This window comes from Pygocentrus nattereri, chromosome 24, assembly GCF_015220715.1.
Source record: "Pygocentrus nattereri isolate fPygNat1 chromosome 24, fPygNat1.pri, whole genome shotgun sequence".
Lineage (NCBI taxonomy): Eukaryota > Metazoa > Chordata > Actinopteri > Characiformes > Serrasalmidae > Pygocentrus > Pygocentrus nattereri.
The window spans coordinates 15,595,493-15,621,378 of record NC_051234.1 but is presented as its reverse complement, the minus strand read 5'-3'; the positions used below and the strand labels follow the sequence as shown (position 1 = coordinate 15,621,378).

Genomic DNA, 25,886 nt, shown 5'->3' with positions numbered 1-25,886 from the left:
CAGACGAGCGAATGCTTTTGGCAATGTAATGCATATACATGCTGGACAAAATGTAAAGCTTATATGTTATAAAGTTCTGCATTTTAGTAACTTGCTGCAATGATTTGTATGTGAACCGACGCTGAGCAACTCATTATTTATTAGTGAAAGGATTTGTTGTACATGAACAGTATGTACAGTGTTTATAAATGTTTACAAATTCTGATAACGTAATGATCTGTTTACAGCTTTTCATGGTCAGTTAATGTTTATTAAAGTTCATTATTAGAAATTGTTACCTATTTTTACAAAATTAGCTTGGATGTTGTAATATTGGTTCATTGTATTTGTTCCATATTGAATTGGTGTATTATAATAGTTTAAACCATAAAAATGCTTTGTTTACTAGTACATTTGAATCAGTAGAATTCTTTAATAAATTAGTTTGAGTGTGTGTGTGTGTGCATGTGTGTGTGTGTGTGTATGTGAAAATCTCCATTTTTATTGATTTTTATTTTTCTACGTTATCCACTGTTCTTGTGCTACACTTTCATGATTACAGTAGAGATTTTGCTTATTTTTATTTGCAGTTTAAATATGTATATTTTTTCATTAATAATTAATAATCATTCATATATAATGCCTTATTGTATTCACATACACACGTGGACAAAATTGTTGGTACCCCTCGATTAATGAAAGAAAAACCCACAATAGTAACTAAAATAACTTTAATTTGACAAAAGTAATAATAAATAAAAATTCTATGAAAATGAACAAATGAAAGTCAGATATTGCTTTTCAAACATGCTTCAACAGAATTCGAATTCGAGGGGCTATGAGAAAGCCCGCGCCTGCCCGCCGCCTCTCACCATGGGCAACTCCAGAAAAGAATAAAGTCCAGCCCCTCTCAAGGAGATTGGACCCAGAGCCCAAGCTGTGTGTTGAGGTGAGCCCGACTATATCTAGCCGCTATCTCTCAACCTCGCGCACCAACTCAGGCTCCTTCCCCGCCAGTGAGGTAACGTTCCAAGTTCCAAAAGCCAGTTTCAGCAACCAAGGATCAGAACGCCAAGGCCCATGCCTTCGGACACTGCCCGATCCACAAAGACCGAACCCCTACTACTGCCCCTCCCATTGGTGGTGGGTCGATGAGAGGGGATTTTGTCTATAATTGGTCAGCATAATTAATTTGTACAGTCAAAAAAGGAGTAGTAGCGTTAAACAGCAGAGGATTTGATGTGAGATGTGAGAGTGCTATTAGACTGAATAATTGAATGAACATTTATGTCATTTAGTCAAAAGTCGTTTTAAAAGCAGTTAATTTAAAAACCTCGTTTAAGAGCCAGAGCTGATCCGGAGCTGATTCGGAAGAAGATAGCAGTAAGAGGATCCGGCCCATTTTTGAACCGGAAGAGCACAGAAACCATAAATATCTGGACCAGTGCCGTCCCAGTATTGTTGCAAGTGGACTCCGGACCAGATCTGTTTTACGGATCCGTTCCGAATTTTATGATGGATCTGGTCGGATACATTTTGCTATCTGGGTGGCTTAATTTACGAAATCTGATTTGATTGGCCAAGCTAAGTGTTATGCTTTCCGCAATGTCGCCCAATTAGGTTTACCATCTCCCCTTATAGAATCTCTGATGTGGCCCCGTAACCCTACATATTCGGACATACTTTTCTCACGCACTGCTTCACGTACTATGGAAGTATGCCTCGGACCCAGCCTAGTTCATTTAGAAGGCAGACAGTGACAAAACTGCAACTTGTAACAGTTACTTGTTAGTTTTTTCTTTACACTTTAAAAGAAAAGTAATGTCGAACTTGTTACATAGACATGTTAAACTATTGCAAATCACGTAGGCATACTGATGCACAGGAAAAATGAAACAGAAATCTCTAGTAACGGGGCATAATCATGACGTCTTAGCTGTGTTTTATATATCTATAATGTAACTTTTCCTTTTGCTTAATGTGGAAGATTGCGGTAGAATACTAGTTCTGAAAAATGGAACGTTAGATGCGGAACCATGGAAAAACATCTTGTTTCTAGAGGGAGCATTAATTCATGTGCGTCACTGGTGGCAACAGAGGCGGCAGTCAGCGGGTTGCTGAAATCACTGAAACTAACGTTACAGGGAAGTAAATAGTGGCGGATTATTATCAAAAGTGCGAATTTGCGGGCTGAGGAGACTATGAAGTTTCGAGCGAAGATAAATGACGTGGGATGTCTCAATCATTTCACACGTAGGTAAATAGGTAAAGCTAACATCTAGCGAAATAACCAGCAAATGTTAGCTAACTAGCTAGGTTAGGTGTTCGTTTCAGTCACAGCGTTGTCTCCGCATTATGCTTTGCATGCCAAAGTGATCACATGTCTGGTAATTTATATGTGGTTTGTTTAGGTGAATAATTAAAATTCAGGCATGCATAGTAGGTACTAGGTACTTACCTTGATGTCACTTCGCTACTAAAACCTAATAGGACTTTCTAAAGCAATACAAACTGGGTTCAAACTTGTCCAGAGTGTTTTTTCGTCCTTAAATTACCACAGTGTTTTAAAAAGAGCCTGATTCAATTTTATTTGTCCATGAAGAATGTAAATGTAAAACACGCCGGACCACTAAAACGCACTTTAGCATGAAAAATAGAACTTTTTGAAATATTTTTTTTTACGTTGGCAGGTGATGTTCTGCCTTAATGGTTGAATAATTTATTGTTTAAAAGGGCTTACTGTGCTGTATGTGCCTACAGATTGGTGACAAAGGGAAAACCTGAATAAATGAGTAGAGAAACGTATCGAGGGCATATCCTTTCAGACAGGAGTACCGCTTGATAGCAGTTAGGTTAACATTGTGCGTTTCTCTATAACATGTACACAAATGCTGTGTAGACTCAGCTGACCTGGATCCAGATTAGTTGTGGAAAGTTAAATTAGCAGACAAAATACCAAAGTGGGTAGATGATTGGGGATTTGCTATAAATGTCTCGTTGATTCTTTCCTGAACATGTGGCTCCTTTGGCCAATACCTTGGGAAGAAGTTAATAGGATCAAAGATTTTTTTTATTTTTTATTTTTTTGTAAAGGACAATTATTTAATTAATGTTAATTATTAATTGAATTGTGGCTAGTTTTATGTGCCCTTTATGGCTGTCTTTCAGTGCGGCACATTGAGCTGAAAAATGTTCAGGTCGAAGCAGTTAACTATGTGTGCTGTGCTGATTCAGATGACTGGAGAGACTAGTGGGTGCAGTTGCCACGTAGGGGGAAAAACTTTGATTTCATAGATCAAAATTATTACTACATATCCAAATGATGGCTATCTATGCTAATAATTATTCAACTTGCTGCTTTCCTGGTGCTGATTTATTACTACAACACTGGTGTTGCTTTGGGGATAAGTGCTGCTCCTAGCCTTCAAAAACATGTATGAACCCCCAAGAAAAAAGGCTTCTTGCTTTTCGTTTTACGGCTTTTAATAAAACACGGTGTAATGCTTGTTTATGATTAAGTGACCCTTATTAGTCCCACAATGGGGAAATTTCACCTCCGCATTTAACCCTCACACTAGTGAGCACACACACACTAGAGGGCAGTGAGCACACTTGCCCGGAGCGGTGGGCAGCCCAATCCGCAGCGCCCGGGGAGCAGTTGGGGGTTAGGCGTGTTGCTCAAGGACACCTCAGTCATGTGCTGTCGGCTCTGGGGATCAAACCAGCGACCTTCCGGTCACAAGGCTGGAACCCTAACCTCCAGCCCACGACTGCCCCATTATTCATTTATCCATTATCCATGCACCTTATTTTTTGCACTTGTAGTTCTGTCATAGTTTATTAGTTGTATTATTTATTCTGTTATGTTATTTGAGAGTCAGAGTGACTCTGTTAAATGTCAAAGGGACATTTACATGATCATCACCTCTTCCCCTGGAGATGCCTCTACACCCCTACTCAAAATGCCGTCCAGTCAGGCCCAATGCAGATCTTGCTCCATATTTTTCTTGTGTTTTTCTGCTACATGCAATCCCTTAAAGTGCCATAATTTACTTTTTTGCACCTATGAAGAGACTACAGTATGAGGGATTAAAGGACAGAAATAACTGGTTCAAAAATGTTGGGTCACCATATCCTGGAAAAAAGGGCATCTTAAAGTAATATAACTGAGTTTCATACTTACTGTAAGCAAAGTGTCAGACTGGTCTAGAGTGATCTTAACCCTTAAAATACCACAAAATGTGTTAATGGACTTCTGTGTGTCCATAAACAGATCAGTTTAAAAGTTGAAACCCTGGTTCTGAAGTACCCCCTGCCCTGCACATTTTAATGTTTTCCTGCTCACAGCACACCAACTTTGTCAATAAGGGCTTGTTAATTAACTGATTAGTTGTGTGTTGGGAGCATGGGAAAAATTACTGTGCAGGGCAGGGAGTACTCCAGGACAAGGGAACCATTGACTTAAAGGAATACAATTTGCTTTTATGATGTATAAAATGGCCTAGTTTTCTTATATATGCCTTCATACAGCCTATACAGGCTTGAAACACTATGAAAACCTCATGTTATCACCAAAAATACCACTTCGTAAATAGGAATACTTGGTTTCAAATGGGTATCTGAAGTATGCCAACATGCTCAAACTACTGACTCTACTAACCCCACAGGAAGAAATACACAGTTGAACACTTAAAGTGACAGTGTTGGTGTGTGCTGTTTCATTCTAGATTCGTAGCAAGATTCAATCTGATTCATTATTTATTCTCTCCAATATCATATCCAGCATTTTCTACTGATATCTGCTTGATACCTGGTATTGGATCTGTGCCTTTTGTAGTACAAAGCTATCTTCATCTTAAAAAGTACTCTTGGGTAGCTTGGGGAATGAGGGTGGCTAGAGTGGGGACAGCTGAGAAAATTCATATCTGACGTCTAAGGTGGAACAGATAATTTGAATAAGAAGCAGTACAATAAGTCAGTCTTTTGGCTTTTGCAGGTAAGGGCTTATGTTGCTTTTATTCCTTTTCAAAGTTTGTGTAATTTTGCTGATGTAAATGTTTTAACAGGTGTGCTGAATACTATTACAAAACTCACAAAGACCTGTGTTCTACGGCTCACCGTGGACAACGTGTATTTTGTTCTTTCTGGCAAAGTCGCCAATGGTGGAGTTAGTATGTGGTGTGAGTTACTACAGGTGAACTTTATTTTTGAAATTTATTTTTGTAAAATATTTTAGCTAATCTTTGTATCTAGAAATATTTATATGTTACAATTCTCTAGGTCATCTTATAACTAATTTTGCTTTACTTAACAGCACAGGTTTAAAGGCAGAACAGATATTTAAGGGCTGTTACAAATTTTGATGTCTATAAATAGTCTTAGTTGTGAGTGAAGTGATCACAAATTCTTGACTCTCTTTAAGGTGAATTTTTTTGACGAATATCAATTGGAGGGTGTGTCATCAGAAGCTAATGAAATCTGCTTAGAAGTAGCACCAGAGAACCTATCCAGGGCTTTAAAAACTGCGCAGAATGCCAAGTCTGTCAAAATAAAACTGACAAAGAAGCACTGTCCATGCCTCACTCTAGCTGCAGAACTGGTAAGAGCAATTCTTTTTTAAATTCTCATCTTTAAAAAAAAAAAAAGAAAGAAAGAAAGAAAAAGAGAAGAAAACATTACTTAATGTTTGTTCAGTGTAATGTTTGGCCTAGTTAACATGATGAATTTACATTTATAGATATTCCAATTGTGTTTCTGCAAATACAGCTTTTACATTCACATCATCTAATATTCATTGATTGACATGCATATTTTGAATTATTGATTTTATCATTTGCCATAATATTCCCTTGTGAGCAGCGATACAAAACTTTATTTAATTTGGCTTTAAGTATATAAATGTCACAGGGTGTGTCAATTCTCATTTATGGTCATTTCAGGCTTTCTTTCAGTGAAATGCCAATTTCCACAGTACATAATTGTTTGTGCAAACACAAAGCAAAATTTGTGCATGTCTGTAGATATTGAACAGACTCACCTATGAATAGCAACCATGATCTACAACAAGACTCATTTTACGTTCTCTTGTTAACTTGGTTTGTTCACTCTTCTCCAACTTTTAAGCCTTCGCTATCCTCCATCGGTCGCATTGTCACCCATGACATCCCTGTGGACATAATTCCCAGAAGGCTCTGGCATGACTTTAAAGAACCTACTATGCCAGATTTTGACGTAAGTGATCGGGCACTTCCCTTAGTCAAAGTGTTTAATGGAAGATTTGAAAGAGAGATTTAAAGTCTGTATAAAGCGGAAATGAATGATTGGCACATCTAAAATTTGATTTCAAAATCACAAAAAATTTGTAGTATTTTCTGCTCTGAAACACTAGAGGCCTGTCTGCTAAAGGCGCTCAATCCTTGGCCAACTGCGGGAAAGGTGCAGCCTCGTCAGCTTTGTGCTTGTCAGTATTTAACTGCTACATTATTTAAAGTGGAATGGGAAAATTCAAACAAGAAGCTGACTTAAGATGGGTACTAATGTTAGCATATCCATCAGATTGGGCAGCAAAGCCTCTCTTGGATTTAAATGAAGCTCCTAGTATTGCTCTAGTTTTTATAATGTTAGGTCAGGGGTCATGCTGAGTATCTTTCCAGTGCTGATAAATGTTGAATCACAAAAATTCAGTACTACGTAGTATTTTTTCTAACATGCATGAAGTGTTTAGAAACAAATCTCTGAATTTACTTTACTAATAAATTAAATAATAATAATACTAATAATTAATAAAATTGTGACAAAGTTAATGAAAAAAGTATACTAGCATATTGTGTATCTGCTGCATCTGTATTGTGTTATCATGTGAATTCTCATGTGTTTTCCTGTACTTTACAAATAATAAAATATGGCATTGTGCATCTTTTTTGGCAGCAAGTCACTTAATCAATTAACCCTCCTGTTGAACTGAGCCATCCCTTCATACCAGTCACTTTGTATTCTACGAGACATATCAGTACTTAATTTAAAGACGACAGCAGAGTATTTCTCCTAACACTAATCCTCAACAGGAAAACTATTCTCTTGCCCAAAATGGCAAAATTAAGCTTTTAATGGTCTTAATAACAAATCTTTAAACAAATAGATAAAAACATGATATGGAATAGCTTTTCTCTTTAAAATTTGAAATTTTGAGTGTAAATTTGCAGATTCTTTACTACAGAAAGAAGAATGTATTTTTCCACTCCACATTGATCATGTCAAGCAGTTGAAAAACATTCAATATCACTGGAGAAAAATTATTCACCACCATCTAACTTCGTACATCGGTATACCATATAGCCATATAAAATATTTGTAGACCTCTGCACTCACACGCCTACAGTTCAGGCACACATAAACACAAAACGATGAGTTTTAATGTTGATACTATTATCATTCTTATTACTTTTGTTTGACTTCCTCTGTGTATTCTCATTGTTTGTTTAGATTTTTATTTTTACATTTGTGTTAGTATGTGTTCTTCCTTTTTATGTGACAGGTTAATTTAAATATTTACTACAACCAATGTGCAAAATACTTCTAGGTATTTGGGGGGGGTCCCATGTTCGCTGGCTGCTTCAGCATGAGTCTGCTGCTCATTCACTATCGTGGCACTGATGGGACCAAAATGTTTGGTTTTACAATTCTTTTACTGGAAATGCTCTTTTCTAGTTTGTTAATGCACTCTTCCATTTAAATTAAATGGTTCGAGAAATGAGTAACATCTCTTGGGAAATTGGGAGAGTTCAAAATGACCTCTGTGCAGTTGTAAGATTACATTGTTTATTACATATCTTTATTTTTCATCTCTTATTAATGTTTCTAGAAGTCTAAATGTAATACATCTTTCATTTGTAGGTTAGCATATATTTACCCCCCCTGAAGACCATGAAGAGTGTGGTGGACAGAATGAAAAACCTCTCCAACTACTTGGTGAGTATGAGGAACTGGTCAGGATCAGGTACTATTCACAACAGGAGACATAATGTATTTGTGTTTTATTTATAGGAACTTGTTAATCCAATAATGATTTCAACTTTGAAAATCTCAATTTCAGAGTAGAAATTCTTTCCACTGAAAACCTGTGGAAAGAAAGTAATTTTTCCAAAAAATTAAAAATACATAGTCATCATACTTCCAAATACCATTTGTTTGATACATGTTAGAGGTTTCTCATGGCAGAAATTCAGATAACATGTTATAGGACCTGCCCAGCAAGGCAAGTATTGTATCTGAGATTATTTTTGGTGCTTGACCACAAATTGACAAGGACCAAAAAACATCAGTGAAATGAGAGTATGATTTGATGTGTGACAACACTGTTTCCTGTTTTCAAAAGGAATAGTTTAAATGTATAATTAGGCCTATTGTTTAGCAAGTATAGTTACATCAATGCAACAATAATTATTTAACCTTGTTTTTTTTCTGACTGGCAGAGGCTTGTGGAATTTCTTCAGATATGTTCTAAATTATGCACTTAAACATTATCCCCATCGGAAGAGCTTGAGGCGCTAGAGCAATTAACTCATGCTGACCAACTGTACACTGGAGGAGCTGTGAAGTGAAATACATTTGTAGATGCATACAAAAAATGCTTTGTATGTTTTGTTCTCGCTGTCAGGTAGTGGAAGCTAATCTGAATGGTGAAATGAATTTGAAGATTGAAACAGATCTGGTGTCTGTCACAACACACTTCAGAGATCTTGGCAACCCTCCCTGGGGTGAGTTTGTTCAAGGAAGGAAAATTTAAACATATTTTGTTACTTGTGGTTGTTTGTTACTTGTGGTTGTCAGCTACCAGTAGCACTTTACATGCTTTACTGGATATACATACTATACCACTTTGCATTAGCACATGCCAGTGACATATTAACGTTGTATCTACATGTGGTTGACACAAACTGCTTTTGTTTTGTTTTTGGATTTTTACCCAGTTTTCTCCCCAGTTTAATGGTCTCCAACTCCCAATTCAACCCACTCGTTAGGACTCCCCCAATCAAACAATACTACCAACACGAGAAGGCTTTTCGAACTGCCGCTTACGTAACATCACTGGACAGGAGGAAAGCGCTAACAGCCAGATCTGTTACGTCAGCTAACAGATGCCTGCGTTGACTAGTGTTGCCTTGAGTGATGGGGCTAGAGCCATCCTACCTACTGAGCGAGAGCGAGGCCAATTGTGCTCTCTTCGACTCCCGGCCAGTCGTGATCTCCTGATGTTAGAGCCGACACTTAGATGGCTGTGCCACTCGGGAGCCCCCTTTTGTTTATTTTTCAATAGTTGTGTTGCTTGTCTGATCAGCTCTTTAGCAAACACTGCTCGGCTGTTAGTGCTAGCAGCTGCACTACTGAAAGACGTCACATCTTTTAAGGATCAGAGGACCTGTTACTCTAAATCAGTCGACCAGTAGATAGTGAAGGTGACGGCCTTCTTCAGAGACCCATTCCCCATAAAATGTGTCAAAAGTAGAGGTGTGCAATATGGCAAAAATATATCATGATACTTAAAGATATTTTTAGAATACATGATGGGTCACAGTATTTTTTTAGACGTCTGATCAGTTGGAACTCAGAACAAAGAACCAGTAATGCTACGTTTTAAAATACCATAAAGATGTGAGCACAATTTTTTTTTATTCAGTATTTAAATACTGTTGCACTAAATCCAGTTAATATTTTATATATATATATATATATAATTAGTCGTATCATAATTAGTATAATATATTATTAGTCGTATTGCCCAGCCCTAGTCAAAAGCAAAAAAGCATCATCAAAATCAGCAAAAGTAAAAAATAAATTAAAGCAAGATTACACAATATTATAAAAATTTTGTAGTAATATTTTGTGAACTCCCAGAGACTTGCTGGCTTTTCTACAGTATTGAAGTGTCCTACTTGTACGGCATAAGTTAGCGAAGAATAAATCACTTTTTAATCCAATGGCTGATCAGCTTTTACTGTTGAAAGACCATGTTACAGCAGTTACTGCATTAACCTAGACCAGGCACATGCTTAAACAAAAAAGTAACTGTATATGCCAGTGTTAAAATTCCAAAATTACACTTTAGGTCTTATTGATTTTGCATTACAGTCAGAGACACCCTTCAAATGACATCAGAAGACAAATCTGTTCTGGAAATATTTTACACAGAAAGTTTAGTAAACTAGCAACATGAACTGGTGCACTAGTCCTGTACTTCAATGAAAATAGATCTCCATTTTAAAATATAATTATAATGAGAGTAAAAATCCTTTAGTATTTCTAAAGTACAATAATACTTGCTCTTAAGTGTACTTAAGTACCAAAATTTAAAGTATCATTCTCACTACTATGTATAGTGAAGGTCACTACACAGCCCTTTACAATCAACACAGTACAACAGAATAAGAGGAGATACACACAAGTGGTATAAACAACCAGGACCTGCACAAGCAACATTCTGTACGTCTGTAGTTAGCTGTCTAGCTTTTATAAGTGCAACAGGTCTGTAAACTTGTCTGTGGTACCCAGGTGTAGGTCTGATTACACTTGTTAATGTATGATTTGAACAGTTGCTATTTAGGGGCAAGGTTTAGTAAAAAGTGCACTATGGTTGGTTTGCTTTTATTTAATAGCGTACCACATTGTTTTGGATATTATATAAAATACAATTTTGAATCACTTCAGAGTGACAAATGGCGCAGAGAAGGACACTTTGAAATGAAGTGTAGTGAAAATAAAACTTTCCATGTTTTAGTCTACGATACTTTAACAGTGTACAAATACCGAAAAAAGTACTTAAAGCAGTGCAGTGTATTTTATGGTCTACCCTTGTCACGTCAGAATGAAGCATCTTGCAAAATTTTCCTTGTACAACCCCAATTCCATTGAAGTTGGGACGTTGTGTAAAACATAAATAAAAACAGAATACGATGATTTGCAAATCCTTCTCAACCTATATTCAATTGAATACACTACAAAGACAAGATATTTGATATTCAAATGGATAAACTTTATTGTTTTTTGCAAAATATTTTGAATTTGATGCCTGCAACACATTCCAGAGACGTTGGGACGGGCATGTTTACCACTGTGTTTCATCACCTTTTCGTTAAACCTTTTCGTTTTTTTTTTTTTTGCTTGGATGGCAGCATATGTTGCTCCAAAATCTGTATGTGCAGGTTACCCATGCCATGGGCAGTAACACACCCCCATACCATCAGAGATGCTGGCTTTTGAACTTTGTGCTGATAACAATCGGACAGTCCTTTTCCTCTTTCTCCCGGAGGACACGACGTCCATGATTTCCAAAAACAATTTGAAATGTGGACTTGTCAGACTACAGGACACACTCCTACTTTGCATCAGTCCATCTCAGATGAGCTCAGGCCCAGAGAAGCCAGCTGCGTTTCTGGGTGTTGTTGATATATGGCTTTTGCTTTGCATGGCAGAGTTAACTTGCACTTGTAGATGGAGAGATGAACTGTGTTCACTGACAGTGGTTTTCTGATGTGTTCCTGAGCCCATGTGGTGATATCCGTTACAGAATGATGTCAGTTTTTAATGCAGTGCCGCCTGAGGGATCGAAGGTCACGGACATTCAATGTTGGTTTTCTGCCTTGCTGCTTACTTGCAGGGATTTCTGCAATTCTTGCAATTGCACATTGAGAAATGTTGTTGTTAGTTTTTTGTTGCCCCTGTCCCAACTTATTTGGAACATGTTGCAGGCATCAACAATTATTTTTTTCTCTCTCCATAATCTACAATGTTTTGTAATGACTGAGCAAGTGGAAAGGCTGCCCATGATTGAGCTTACTTTGTGTGTTCTTAAATACTTCTTTTACTGGCTCACCATTTCCTCACTTTTCACGGACTCCAATCAGGTGATAATGCCGTACAGAGTCAGAGCAGAGATGTTGAAACCATGGCACATGCTCGTGTGGATATAAGGAAACTCCAGCAATTCCTTATGGGACAGCAGGTCAACCCTAACAAGTCCATGTGCAGTGAGTACCTTACATAAATTTAGAAGGGGCATACTGTATGAATGACATCTGTTTGGTTGTACGTTTTTGCACAGCTGATTGTGGAGACATAGATTGTATTGACTTGGTGGGAATGAATTCTAATAACATTCACTGCTTCAAACATTTGGGAGCACTGTGCAGAGGTAAACACTGGGAATGGACAATAGTATATTACTCTTGTGGTTGTAGTCTCCCCTTTTGTTTGCTGAAGAAAAGAATAATGATTATTAATGGGGTTGGTGGGTAGGTGATTGTAATTACTGAGTCGCATGCCCACTGTTTTCTGTTGTAGGGGAAATGATCTACAGTGGGGAAAAAAAGTATTTAGTCAGTCACCAATTGTGCAAGTTCTCCCACTTAAAAAGATGAGAGAGGCCTGTAATTGACATCATAGGTAGACCTCAACTATGAGAGATAAAATGAGAAAAAAATTTCAGAAAATCACAGTCTGATTTTTAAAGAATTTATTTGCAAATAATGGTGGAAAATAAGTATTTGGTCACCTACAAACAAGCAAGATTTCTGGCTGTCACAGACCTGTAACTTCTTCTTTAAGAGGCTTCTTTGTCCTCCACTTATTACCTGTATTAATGGCACCTGTTTGACCTTGTTATCTGTATAAAAGACACCTGCCCACAACCTCAAACAGTCACACTCCAAACTCCACTATGGTGAAGACCAAAGAGCTCTTGAAGGACACCAGAAAGAAGATTGTAGACCTGCACCAGGCTGGGAAGACTGAATCTGCAATAGGCAAGCAGCTTGGTTTGAAGAAATCTATTGTGGGAGCAATAATCAGAAAATGGAAGACCTACAAGACCACTGTTAATCTCCCTCGATCAGGGGCTCCACGCAAGATCTCAGGCTGTGGGGTCAAAATGATCACAAGAATGGTGAGCAGAAATCCCAGAACCACACGGGGGGACCTAGTGAATGACCTGCAGAAAGCTGGGACCAACATTACAAAGGCTACTGTCAGTAACACACTACGCCGCCAGGGACTCAGATCTTGCAGTGCCAGACGGGCACTTCAGACGAGCGCGTCTGAAGTTTGCAAGAGAGCATTTGGATGTTCTGGAAGAGTATTGGGAGAATGTCATATGGTCAGATGAAACCAAAGTAGAACTGTTTGGTACAAACACAACTTGTCGTCTTTGGAGGAGAGTGAATGCTGAGTTGCATCCAAAGAACACCATACCAACTGTGAAGCATGGGGGTGGCAACATCATGCTTTGTGGCTGTTTCTCTGCAAAGGGACCAGGACGACTGGTCCGTGTACATGAAAGAATGAATGGGGCCATGAATTGTGAGATTTTGAGTGCAAACCTCCTTCCATCAGCAAGGGCATTGAAGATGAAACATGGCTGGGTCTTTCAGCATGACAATGATACCAAGCACACTGCCAGGGCAACAAAGGAAAGAAAGAAGCATTTCAAGGTCCTGGAGTGGCCTAGACAAGTCTCCAGATCTCAACCCCATAGAAAACCTTTGGAGGGAGTTGAAAGTCCACGTTGCCCGCTGACAGCCCCAAAACATCACTGCTCTGCATGGAGGAATGGGCCAACATACCAGCAGCGGTGTGTGCCAACCTTGTAAATACTTACAGAAAACGTTTGACCTCTGTCATTGCCAACAAAGAATATATAACAAAGTATTGAGATGAACTTTTGTTATTGACCAAATACTTATTTTCCACCATTATTTGCTAATAAATTCTTTAATCACACAATGTGATTTTCTAAAATTTTTTTTCCTCATTTTGTCTCTCATAGTTGAGGTCTAGCTATGATGTCAATTACAGGCCTCTCTCACCTTTTTAAGTGGGAGAATTGCACAATTGGTGACTGACTCAATACTTTTTCCCCACTGTATGGTATCAGTATTTGATGTAATTTAATGTGTATTTGACTTTGGATTATGAATGTATTAGAATTTTTAGTTATTGAAAGTATGAAAAATCCAATAGTAAATTAGGAGTTTTTGCTTTGTAAATTAGCTTCTCTCTGATGTTTTATGTCCTCTTAGTGAAGGAACATTAGATGTATGAACTTCATGCTCCCCCAGAGGGTAGCAAAGAACCTGCATCTTATGTTTTGTTTAGAGTCTTTTTACTGAAAAGAAGGAAATATGGAATCAGTGTAGCAGTCTGTTAAAGGCTACTGGACAGAAGACGAGAAGCTCTGCGCCATGCTGCCAGAGCACCGTGCTCTGTTTTCTGTTGCTGGATAGCACATAAGAAGCTCAATGGATATGTGGTCTGGATTCAATTTAGTACAGTAGTAGTAAGGTGCTGAGTGGTGACTATCAATGGTTGTGTCCAGTTTGTCTCCTAGTTTGGATCAGTGGTAATGCATACAGTCCAACAATACAGCTGAAGGGTCAGCAAAAGGGAATATCCATTTGATATTTGATATTCTTTGATAAAGGCTCACATTGAAACGTGTTGAGAGGTTTTGTTGCAATAAGGTTTTTTTTTTTTTTTTTAACTCACTGAAGATTGTCATGATTATTTACTTTTTCAAGCATTTGAACTCCACTCCATAGAGCACCTTCAGTATTCATGTTTATTTCCCTGTCAGATAGCGCACTCTACATTTGGATTTGCATTCAGGAAGGTTCCTATTTTCTACTTCATGCAGATATCGTTGACAAAAGGATTATTCATCTGATACTTCTCCAAGAAGATGTGTCTCTGCAATATTTCATCCCGGCTGTAGCATAGTGTTGCAACCAAGATTTTATTATTTTTTTGTTTTGTTTTGTTAAGTCAAACATCACACCATGTTGCATATTTCATCACTGGTGAGATAAAAATGAATATACCTTTTGTGCAAATGATTAATTGCCATGAAGCTGTCTTGAAATTGGCACCATTAGATTTTATTGCCAAAGTAAAACCAGTGTTTGCTTCAGTGTTTAAGATGCTGTAAAATTCAGTTCAACAAATATTAATGTATACACCTTCTGCATTGTTTTCATTTACTGTGTGTGATATGTTTGTTGCACTGAAAGAGCCCAAAAATGAGGTTTTCTGTGAAAAGCTCATTAGTATCTGATTCATCTCTGTTCCATATCAACAGTTGGACACAATTTATACTTCCTGTACAGTCTCAGTGAAGAAGTCAGCATTATGGTTTCAACATTTTCAGATGGGTGAATTAGGACAGATATTCACTGTTTCTCAGTGTGAGTTCTTGTTTGTGCTCAATGTCTTCTTCCACTTCCCAGGTTGCAGTCTATTTTTTTTTTTTTTTTTTTTTTTTTTTTTTTTTTTTAAATTAACACAAAGTACAGCCAGGGGAGAGAGAGAAAAAATAAGTAAATAAACAAACAAAACATTTTCTAGATAAAGTTCAAATTATTGAACATGGTAGAAAAGTAGATCCCTTATACAACATTTTCACCCCGATGGAATGGCATTAAATACAAAAGTAACAAAAGTTCTTTGGGACTAAAAGTAATTTTGTACAAATTAATAAACTCAAAAACAAACCCTCATACTACCTTTATACTAATCTGCCACACTTGCTAAGAGTTTATTGCAGTAGCTGGTTGTTGTCTAACCTAAAAGAAACTTAAGCTAATGGTCTCTACCTCAAATTGACCTCTGCACTGGACAAAATATTTAGCACTGACCATTTAATCTGCAGTTCTTTTTTGAATAAAAAAGCTCAAACAAAAAATAAATTACATTAAATGCAATAAATTTAGCTTAAAAACTAATTACACGTAAAATGTTTCTTGAAAATTATCGCTTTTCATGTTTTACCAGACAGAACCTTATTTTTCATTTTAAAAATTAAATTTAAGATTTTTAAGGATTTGAAGGTTCTATCTGCATTTCACCTGTTCTAAAAAACTCATTTATAAATGTGATCAGGTTTTGATATTGTACATTTCAAATAAATTTAAGGGGGTCTGTCATTGTTATGTATGACAGAAATGTGTTCCACATTCCACACAGATAGAACCTTGTAATTCCAAGGGGACAACGTACAGGGTGGGTCATTTATATGGATACACCCAAATAAAATGGGAATGGTTGGTGATATTAACTTCCTGTTTGTGGCACATTAGTACATGGGAGGGGGAAAACTTTTCAAGATGGGTGGTGACCATGGTGACCATTTTGAAGTCGGCCATTTTGGATCCAGCTTTAGTTTTTTCAATGGGAAGAGGGTCATGTGAAGCATCAAACTTATTGAGAATTTCACAAGAAAAACAATGGTTTTAACGTAACTTTATTCTTTCATGAGTTATTTACAAGTGTCTCTTTGTTTACAGCCATTGACATGTCGCAGAGGTTAACACGTGAGGAGCGGATAGAAATTGTGTTGATGTCTGGTGAACGCAGTACCCAGGTCATTGCAGCAGATTTCAATGCAAGACACCCTACGACACCACCCATCTCCCATGCTAGAGTTAGCAGACTGCTTGCCAAGTTTCGTGAAACTGGTTCAGTGTTGGATTTGCCAAAATGTGGAAGCATGAGAACTGTCACTAATGAAGAAACATCAGTGGCTGCCCTAGCTTCATTTAGCAAGAGCCCACAGCGTAGCCCTTGCTGCATGTTACTGGAGAGAGGCATCAGTCGAACATCCCTTCGGCGGATATTAGCTACTCTTATTAGCAAACTTTTATGTGAATGGTGAAGTTAACAAACAAAACCACCGCTATTGGTCTGACACTAACCCACATTGGATAGATCCCTCCCAAGACATGGAACACATAAATTGATGGTATGGTGTGGTATATGGGGTACAAAGATATTAGGGCCATTCTTCATCAGTGGAAACCTCAAGGCTCTGGATATGTGAAATTGCTACATGATGATGTGTTTCTCTCTTTATGCACTGAAGCTGGCACGTTCCCTGAGTTTTTCCAGCAAGATGGTGCACCACCACATTATGGGTGTCAGGTCAGAGCATTCAGTCAGAGATCCTGGAAAGTGGATTGGTCACCGTGGGCCAGTTGAATGGCCCCCAAAGGTCTCCCGATCTGACCCCCTTAGACTTTGATCTTTGGGGTCATCTGAAGGCAATTGTCTATGCTGTGAAGATACAAGATGTGCAGCACCTGAAACTACGGATACTGGAAGCATGTGCTAGCATTTCTTCTGCAGTGTTGCTATCAGTGTGTGAAGAGTGGGAGAAGAGGGTTGCATTGATAATCCAACACTATGGGCAGCACTTTGAACACATTTTATAAGTGGTCAGAAACTTGTAAATAACTCATGAAAGAATAAAGTTAAAATCAAGCACACCATTGTTTTTCTTGTGAAATTCTCAATAAGTTTGATGTGTCACATGACCCTCTTCCCATTGGAAAAAACTAAAGTTGGAGCCAAAATGGCTGACTTCAAAATGGCCACCATGGTCACCACCCATCTTGAAAAGTTTTCCCCCTCCCATATACTAATGTGCCACAAACAGGAAGTTAATATCACTAACAATTCCCATTTTATTTAGGTGTATCCATATAAATGACCCACCCTGTAGATGCTACAGATTACATTCGCAGTTTTGGTTGTTTCTTTGTATAAGTAATTGAAATCACGACTGTAGCCTGTACATGGGAATGGGAATTGGATTCTGCAGGGGAGTTGCAATTCAATACAACACTGGCAAACACATCAGAAAAGAGAGAACCATATCAACTTGCAAAGTAATGTTACAGGATTTTATTACAGGAGGTTGCAAACTCTTATTTATAAGGCTTATTTGGCAAGATTCACAAAGACTGACCAAACCTTTTGATGTGAGATGCATTTATTTCTTTGAATGCTAGCCTGGACTGGAACTAAGGTCAGATGACTTTTGACATTCTGGAAAAACTACAGAACTTCCTGAGACAGAGATGACACAGATAATGTTGCAGCTTAATTCTTAATCTTTCTTGGCCTCTTATGCTCCAGGTATATTTTGAATTTTCCACCTGAATTTACATGCCCAACTCTGAAGTGAAATTTTTCTGTAAGTGCATGAAATAAATGAAAAATGTTGGTGTTTTTTGTAAAAGATTACCAGAATAATAATTATAAACATAAGGCCACAACCATACAATTTGCTGCTGAAAGCCAAAAGCCCTAGGTGTCCTTTGTATTTTTTTTTCTTTTCTAAAAATAAATTACACTGTTATACAAATTCATAATGTGTCATCTTTATATTTAAAATATTGACATATATTAGGTTTGGCCTTTTCACTAAAAGTGAGATCAGTTTTTTAAAATAATGCAGTTTTTGTGTTTGACATGTGTTTAGTTGAATTCTTATCAGAAAGTCTCGACTTTTCGTTTTTTCTGTTTTCTTTATTTCATTAAACATCTTTAAAGACAAGTAATCCAAAACTAATGGAAGGTAATCAGATTATATTACTTTAATATAGTAATACTTCAGATTAGGTTACAACTACTTTTTTAACAGGTCATCAACAGGAATGCGTTTTAAAAGTGTATTGGTGTGCATGAGCACACACTAGCACCCACTGGATAATTTATGAATGTGAAACGAGCCACAGATCTAGTGAAGACAGTTTAAATCCAGATCTATTGCAACATGTAAAAGCTCTGTCATTTGACTCTCTGGGGCAGTCATGGGCTGGAGGTTAGAGAACCAGCCCTGTGACCAGAAGGTCACTGACAGTACGTGACTGAGGTGTCCTAACAACCCCACTGCTCCATGGGCGCTTTGGATAGGGTGGCCCACCGCTCCGGGCAAGTGTGCTCACTAGCGTGTATGTGGTGCTTCAGTTCACGGATGGGTTAAATGTGGAGGTGAAATTTTCCTGTTGTGGGACTAGACCCTTATGAAAGGGTCTCCTAATCTTAAAAGCATAAACTAAATCAAATACCTGCATTACCATCTTTAAAGTTTGAGTGAGACAATGACAACTTGACAAACAGTTAACAGAAGAGAACAAGGAAAACAAAAGATCACCTGCAGTCAGCCTCTAAGTGTCAGATAACAGTTATGAACTTGAAGTACCTCTGACACAACAGATGATATTCTACTTTGACATTTTGTTGCTGGTGCAGGACTATGAAAGCCTGAAGTGCTGTGACATCTGTTCACCAGTTTTTTTTTTTATCCTTAACAAGAACAGTACCAAATATTAATGCACACGGTAAACACAAAAACACTATTGCTTAAGATAAACTTCCACAATGTAGCAATTAGTCTTTACAAAATGAAGCTAATGATAAAGACTGCTGCATCAGTATGCATGTTATCTGGCCTTATGTGCCTTGTCCACCAGCGATCACAACTTCATCCTGTTTACCATTTGGCTCTAAACAGGTCTTCATTGAACTACAGACCATATCTCTAGATATGCAGAGTTTTTCACAGCAGCCCTCTGCACACAGGAGAATTATATGATGATGCTCTGCATGATATTATGCTTCTTCACCTCTACTCAGTGAACAGTGTGCATCACCTCTGGCAACCGCTTGGCAAGCTTTCGCAGTAAAAAGCTTTACAAGTTATTTTCCTAAATATTGCAAAATTGGCAGCTGTCCTCAAAAGCAGAGAAACTCACAGTGTCATCTTGCCATGCCCCCCTTCATTTGAAGTACCAACAGTTAAAGCACCCAGATGTGTTATTGATCCTCCCAAATAGGCCTGTAATCACACTTCCTGTTTCTGGGAGGTTGGAATTGAGTAAAGCAGTGCTTTCAGATTTTTGGTTTTATTTAGGCATTATCGGAAATCCTCTTTTCGGGTGTTATTGCAGCACTGCAACTGATTTAACTTGAAACAGTTGATGTCTTTACATGACAGTTTGCATGATTTTCCAAAAGACAAAGAATTGTGGAGGTCCTGGATGAGGTAAACAAGGAATAATAAAGGTATTTAAAAAATACCTTTTGATTCAGAATCAGAGTAAAAACATAGTTAAAAAGAAATAAATATGATCCTGAATCAGCATTCCTATTCTGCATAAGCTTCTTAAAGAGTAAATACACCCCACTGTTTTCAGCCAACTCTACCTCTAGCTAAAATGAAAATGCTCAAAAGCGGGAGGGGCACTGCAGTGATGTCTGGGTTTAGAAGTGGGATTGGGAGGGAAACCTGACAGGCTGGAATGCTGTGTTTTCATGGCTTACAAGGCTGACGATTTTTCTCCACTACCATCCCTGTCTTCAACGGGCAAAAATGTTTCAGATCAGGCAACGTGTCTTGACCTTTACCACTATGAGCCGACTAACATGGTGCCAGAAAATGATTAACAGCGAACAGGTGTCAGAGTGGTAGAACATTCCTTAAAACAGTGACAGCTAGCTTCTAATTATCTGTTCAGCAAGGTCCATATTTGACAAATCCTGATTTCTAAAATGCACTGAATTCCAAAGGAATAAAGTGGATTACTTTGAACATTGTCAAAATTAATAAGCTTAGACATCAAACTATGAAAAACATACTTCTATTGGTACCATTTCCTTTTATATAGGTGCACTTATGGGCGCTATACAAATCTCTCACTTGTTGAGAACATTTGCAGTAGGGAGGTGGCGTTAAAAGTAGGACCGGGACTTTAACGCGTTAATTTAGATTAATTAATTACAAAGACTTTAACGCGTTAAAACTTTTATCGGAATTAATCACATTTTTTAAAGTTTGGAGCGGAACCTTTGTATTCGCGTGTTCTAGCACGCCTGTAAATCTGATGCACAAGCGACATCCGCAATAGTGATGTTCGATACCAGCGATTTCCTTTCGATACTGAGTAAAACTCAGGCTGGTATCGGCGATACCGATCCGATACCGATATCTTGTGCAACTACACTTAATGTGTCTCGTAAATCTAAAAAAAGTAGTGTATTTCAAGTCATAGCATCATAAAAAAAATACAAGATATGAGTTATTTATTTATTTTAAATAAAGTATATTGAGGTAGCAGCCTCATTTACAATATAACAACTAATTCAACAGAAAAAACAGAGAACCCTCACACAAATTGTTTTCAAACATGCAAAAAAAAATTAAATAAGTAAAATAATAAAACAATTAAAATAAATTAGTGTTTAATTATCTAGAACTCCTGAAATATTGCATTAACATGAACATACTGAATATCTAAATAACACTTAATTTACAGGTTTTTGTTGAGGAACAATATCATATTTACTGTTTTCCCCTTTAGTCTGTTCCGTTTTTTGCTCAGAACCTCTCCTGCCTTTGAAAAGACTCTCTCTGCTGGGACAGAAGAGGCAGTAATTCCCATGTATCTCACTGCTAGTTTGCTCAAGGCTGGGAAGGTTGGTTCATGTTCTTTCCACCAAACCAGTGCATCACTATCTCGGGGAATCACTTTCTCTTCTGAGTACCGACGTATTTCAATGAGTACATCACTGGCAGCTGACCTGTGATGTTGTCCTGACAAAACCTGCATGTCAAAATCAGTCCATATGCCTCCTTTTGATACAGCTGAACCTGAGGGGGCAGGACTCTGGTTTGGCTCTGAAGTAGAAGGCCCTGAAGTGGAAGTATATGGGGAAGAGCTAACAGTAGCTGTTGAGCTTGGGGCTAGAGTGAGAGCTGCCTGTCTTGTCTGATACACTTCCTGCATTTCTGAGAGGAGACGTTTTTTCATGACTTCCACATTGTCCTTGTCTCGAAATCCAAGATGTTTAAATCTAACATCCAGAAATGTACTGGCAGCTAGACAGTAAATGCTCTCAATACCCCTGAATCTGCGCTGACATTGCTGTGCCAGTTGTGCAGCAAGTGAGCTACCTTGACACTCACAGGCTGCTACAGCCCTGTGAATGAGTGATACAAGTGGAATAACTTTGGAGACTTAAACATACTTATCAGCCGAAACTTCCCGTGTCACTTCCTCAAATGGTCTTAATGCATCAACTGTTTGCTTGATGAGGGATAGTTCTCCCTGATTTAAGCACAGTGCATTCCTCCCTAAAAGGCAGAGGGCAGTGGTCACAGCTTCATTTTGTTCACATATCCTCTCCAGCATGTAAAAAACCCTGACTGGATTAGCTTGTGCTCTGCCACTTTCAACTGTTGTTGAATACCCCTGAGCTTTTGTGTGGCCTGTGTGCTGTGGTGAAAAAAGGACACGATCGCACTGCATTTCTCCAGCACTTTCACCACTTCTGGGACAGTTTTTATACTGTCCTTTACAACTAAATTTAGTGTATGTGCAAAACATGGATGATGCCTCCATCCAGCCTTGTGCACTGCAGCTACCATATTTGCACCATTGTCTGTCACAACTGCAACAACCTTGTCAGTTATGCCCCATTCATCTGTGATTCGTGTAAGTGTTAAACAGATATTATCTGCTGTATGCTGCCCTTGGAAAATGTGGGTTTCCAAAACAAATTCCCTCATTTGCCAGTTTTCAAATAGATGACATGTTACAGTTAAATATGCCTCTGTGGAAACTGAAGTCCACATATCAGTGGTAATTACAACACTAGAAGCATTTTGCAAATACGCCCTTACTTTGCCTTTGCATTCATCAAACATATTAACAAGATGAGTCTCTGTCAGTTTTTTTCTTCCTGGGAGATTATATTTAGGGTCAAGAGCTCTCACAAATGCTTGGAAACCTTGGTCTTCCACTATGGACAGAGGCTGGAGATCCTTCACAATCATCTGTCCCAGGCATCTTGTGAGTGTTGCTGCTCTTGGGGAATCATCTTCAAACAATATCAAATCACAGGGCAAAACAAATTAAATACTTGCTGTTTTATAATACTGGGTAACTGAAATTGAAATTGGCAGTAAAATATTTAGTTAAATAAATAAATGCCACAATAATTGCAGAAGGTTGACAATACCTACATTTTTATATGTTCATTTAACAGCAAATTAGCGTGACTGTACATAATAATAGATACATTTTATGAAATGTTCACTGAAAGTTCACCATGGCTGTTTTATCACAATTACTATAACTTTGTGACACCTAGTATATGTAATCTACTTGCAGCTTTTTGTTGAATCATGTATTTATTTCGTTATTTACTTCATAACCATATTTATGGTATTGATTTGAACAACTCTTAACAGTAACAGCGCTTAGTGCTGCTTAAGGCTTCACATTTTCTCCCTCTGTACCTGGGTAGTGTCTGCCTGCGGCACCGAAGCCGAAGGACTCCGCTAGAGATGTCTGTCTTGCCCTAGCATTAGCAGCATCTGACACAGTGCTCTCCTCTTCTGTCCGCCTAAGCATGAAAGCCTCATATTTGGCCTTGTGGTTTACCCTAAGGTGTTTAACAAGGTTTGTTGTGTTGCCACAACTCCTTATAGTTTTTTTTTTACACAAATCACAACCAGCATCTTGGCTGTTTGTGGAGCTGAAATAGTTCCACACATGACTTCTCTTGCGTTCCGCCATAGCGTACGTACAGCGCCGTAGACTGAGTGAGCGTCTGTGTGAGCGTGCCGCAGTACTTACGCATTATGCACTGACCCAGGCGGAAGAAAAAGTAGTTCCCACCAACCGCATATCATTTAGACAAGATCTCAATATTTTAGTTACTTCCACAGTGTTCCTGTTAGTGCTTTGCATTACCTCAAATGACTGAAGTATCAAAAGTATCGATATTTTGATTTGAAAATCGATTTTAGAACATAAAGACCTGGTATCGATGGAATCGATATTTCAGTATCGATCCGCGCATCACTAATCCGCAAACAATGATGGACGACAAACCGCTTCTCTTGGTCCACTGAGGGACAACTTTAGCTTTAAAAAACGTCCTGATGGGACCTTCGAAAAGACTACTGTTGTATGCAAGTTGTGCAAAAAGGAGTTTGCTTATAACCGAAGCTACTCAAGCCTAAAATACCATCTCAATGCAAAACATGTTGCGGCAAGCACAGCCGTCCCCAGCAGCGGTACAAATAAACGCTCCAGCCAGCCCACATTGGACCAGATGACCGGTTTCAGGGCCAAAATAAGTAAGTCTACGTCTGAAAAATTAAGCAACTCCCTGGTTAAATGGATCGCAACAGACTGTAGACCGCTTTCGGTGGTAGAGGATAGGGGGCTACAGTCTGTGTTAGATAGCGACATCGGACCCTGCTTACGAACTCCCGTGTAGGAAAACCATGGCGAGTAAGATTAGGCAGCTTTATGATGACGAAAAGAAGTAAAAACAAGACATATTGAATGCAGTTGATTGTGTTGCATTGACAGGGGACCATTGGACTTCCGTCAGCAATTCTAACTAATTTGGCGTGACCACGCACACAGTATGCGTTGTGAACAAAGTATGGCAATTAGCATCTTTCGCTCTCGCTGTAGAAAAAGTCAACAACATACATTATGCAATAAACTGCGCAGACCATTTTTTCTGTAGCTGAGTCCTGGAAAATTGAGCAAAAGGTTACAACAGTTGGCACCGATTGTGCCGCAAGATAGTGGGTCATTTCAGACACAGTCCAGCCAACGACCGCGGTCACGCCATCTGCACTTAGGAAAAGCTCGGTCGCGCTATCTGCGCGAAAGGTTCCAGTGCGCGTCTAAACTGCATTTTACGGTAGCAGCTCGCACTTTCAGTACAGATATTCAATACAGACCACAATTTGAAGTCCTATAAAACAGACAAATCAGAGTGTTATCATATCAGACAAGTATATACTTAAATAACACTCTTTCTTGTATTCATGGTATGTGGACCAAGTGATATTACAGTAGAAATTTGGAATAATGGGATGGCAAACTTGTGAAAAGTGTCTATTCGGTTATGAATTAATCACAATTTGAGGTCCTATAAAATAAGCAAATCAAATTGTTATCAAATCACTACACTATATTCTTGAGCAGCACTTCCTATGTATCCTTTCTATCACTTTCAAGTGTTTTTACTGTAGCATTTGGAATAACAGGATGGGAAAATCCTGTCACATGACGATTCGGTTGCTTATGTTCACTATTTGGAGCTGTATAAAATACACAAATCAAATTGTTATCACATCACTCCATGATATTCTTCAACAGCACTTCCTGATGTACCATATCTGTGATTTCCAAGTGTTTTTACTGTAGCATTTTGGAATAACAGGATGGGGAATTCCTGTTACATGACGATTCGGTTTATTTTATACACTATTTGTAGCTCTATAAAATACACAAATCAAATTGTTATCAAATCACTCCACTATATTCTTGAAATAGTGGTTTTTACTGTAGTGTTTTGGAATAACAGGATGGCAAAATCCTGTCACATGACGATTCGGTTGCTTATGCTCACTATTTGGAGCTCTATGAAATACACAAATCAAATTGTTATCAAATCACTCCACTATATTCTTGAAATACACTTCCTAATGTACCATTCCTATGATTAGCAAGTGTTTTTACTGTAGTATTTTGGAATAACAGGATGGCAAAATCCTGTCACATGACGACTCGGTTGCTTATGTTCACTATTTGGAGCTTTATAAAATACACAAATCAAATTGTTATCAAATCTCTCCACTATATTCTTGAAATACACTTCCTAATGTACCATTCCTATGATTTGCAAGTGTTTTTACTGTAGTATTTTGGAATAACAGGATGCCAAAATCCTGTTACATGATGATTCGGTTGCTTATGTTCACTATTTGGAGCTTTATAAAATACACAAATCAAATTGTTATCAAATCACTCCACTATATTCTTGAAATACACTTCCTAATGTACCATTCCTATGATTAGCAAGTGTTTTTACTGTAGCATTTTGGAATAACAGGATGGCAAAATCCTGTCACATGACGATTCGGTTGCTTATGTTCACTATTTGGAGCTCTATAAAATACACAAATCAAATTGTTATCAACGTAAACCAATAAATTTCAGAAGAACACTCTCTCATGTAACCATGTTATTTGGAGTAATGGGATGGCAAAC

At 38.1% G+C, this 25,886-nt stretch overlaps 1 protein-coding gene across 6 annotated transcripts in view; it reads left to right on the top strand.

Moving 5' to 3' along the window:
• The first annotated feature begins 2,050 nt into the window (after positions 1-2,050).
• The window catches only part of hus1 (HUS1 checkpoint clamp component), a 36,950-nt gene continuing 13,114 nt past the window's right edge, over positions 2,051-25,886 (top strand). Inside the window, exons 1-8 of one of the 6 annotated variants that reach the window (XM_017688530.1) lie at positions 2,051-2,232; positions 5,046-5,173; positions 5,402-5,578; positions 6,103-6,210; positions 7,873-7,947; positions 8,636-8,735; positions 11,880-12,002; positions 14,663-15,066. In XM_017688530.1, coding sequence (XP_017544019.1) covers positions 2,181-2,232; positions 5,046-5,173; positions 5,402-5,578; positions 6,103-6,210; positions 7,873-7,947; positions 8,636-8,735; positions 11,880-12,002; positions 14,663-14,745 — 846 coding nt within the window. In that variant the 5' untranslated portion in view covers positions 2,051-2,180 and the 3' untranslated portion in view covers positions 14,746-15,066. Of the gene's footprint in view, positions 2,237-5,045; positions 5,174-5,401; positions 5,579-6,102; positions 6,211-7,872; positions 7,948-8,635; positions 8,736-11,879; positions 12,003-14,602; positions 15,067-25,886 lie in introns of those variants that run through there. The other 5 variants (XM_017688529.1, XM_037534057.1, XM_037534058.1 and 2 more) reach the window with 5 other exon arrangements.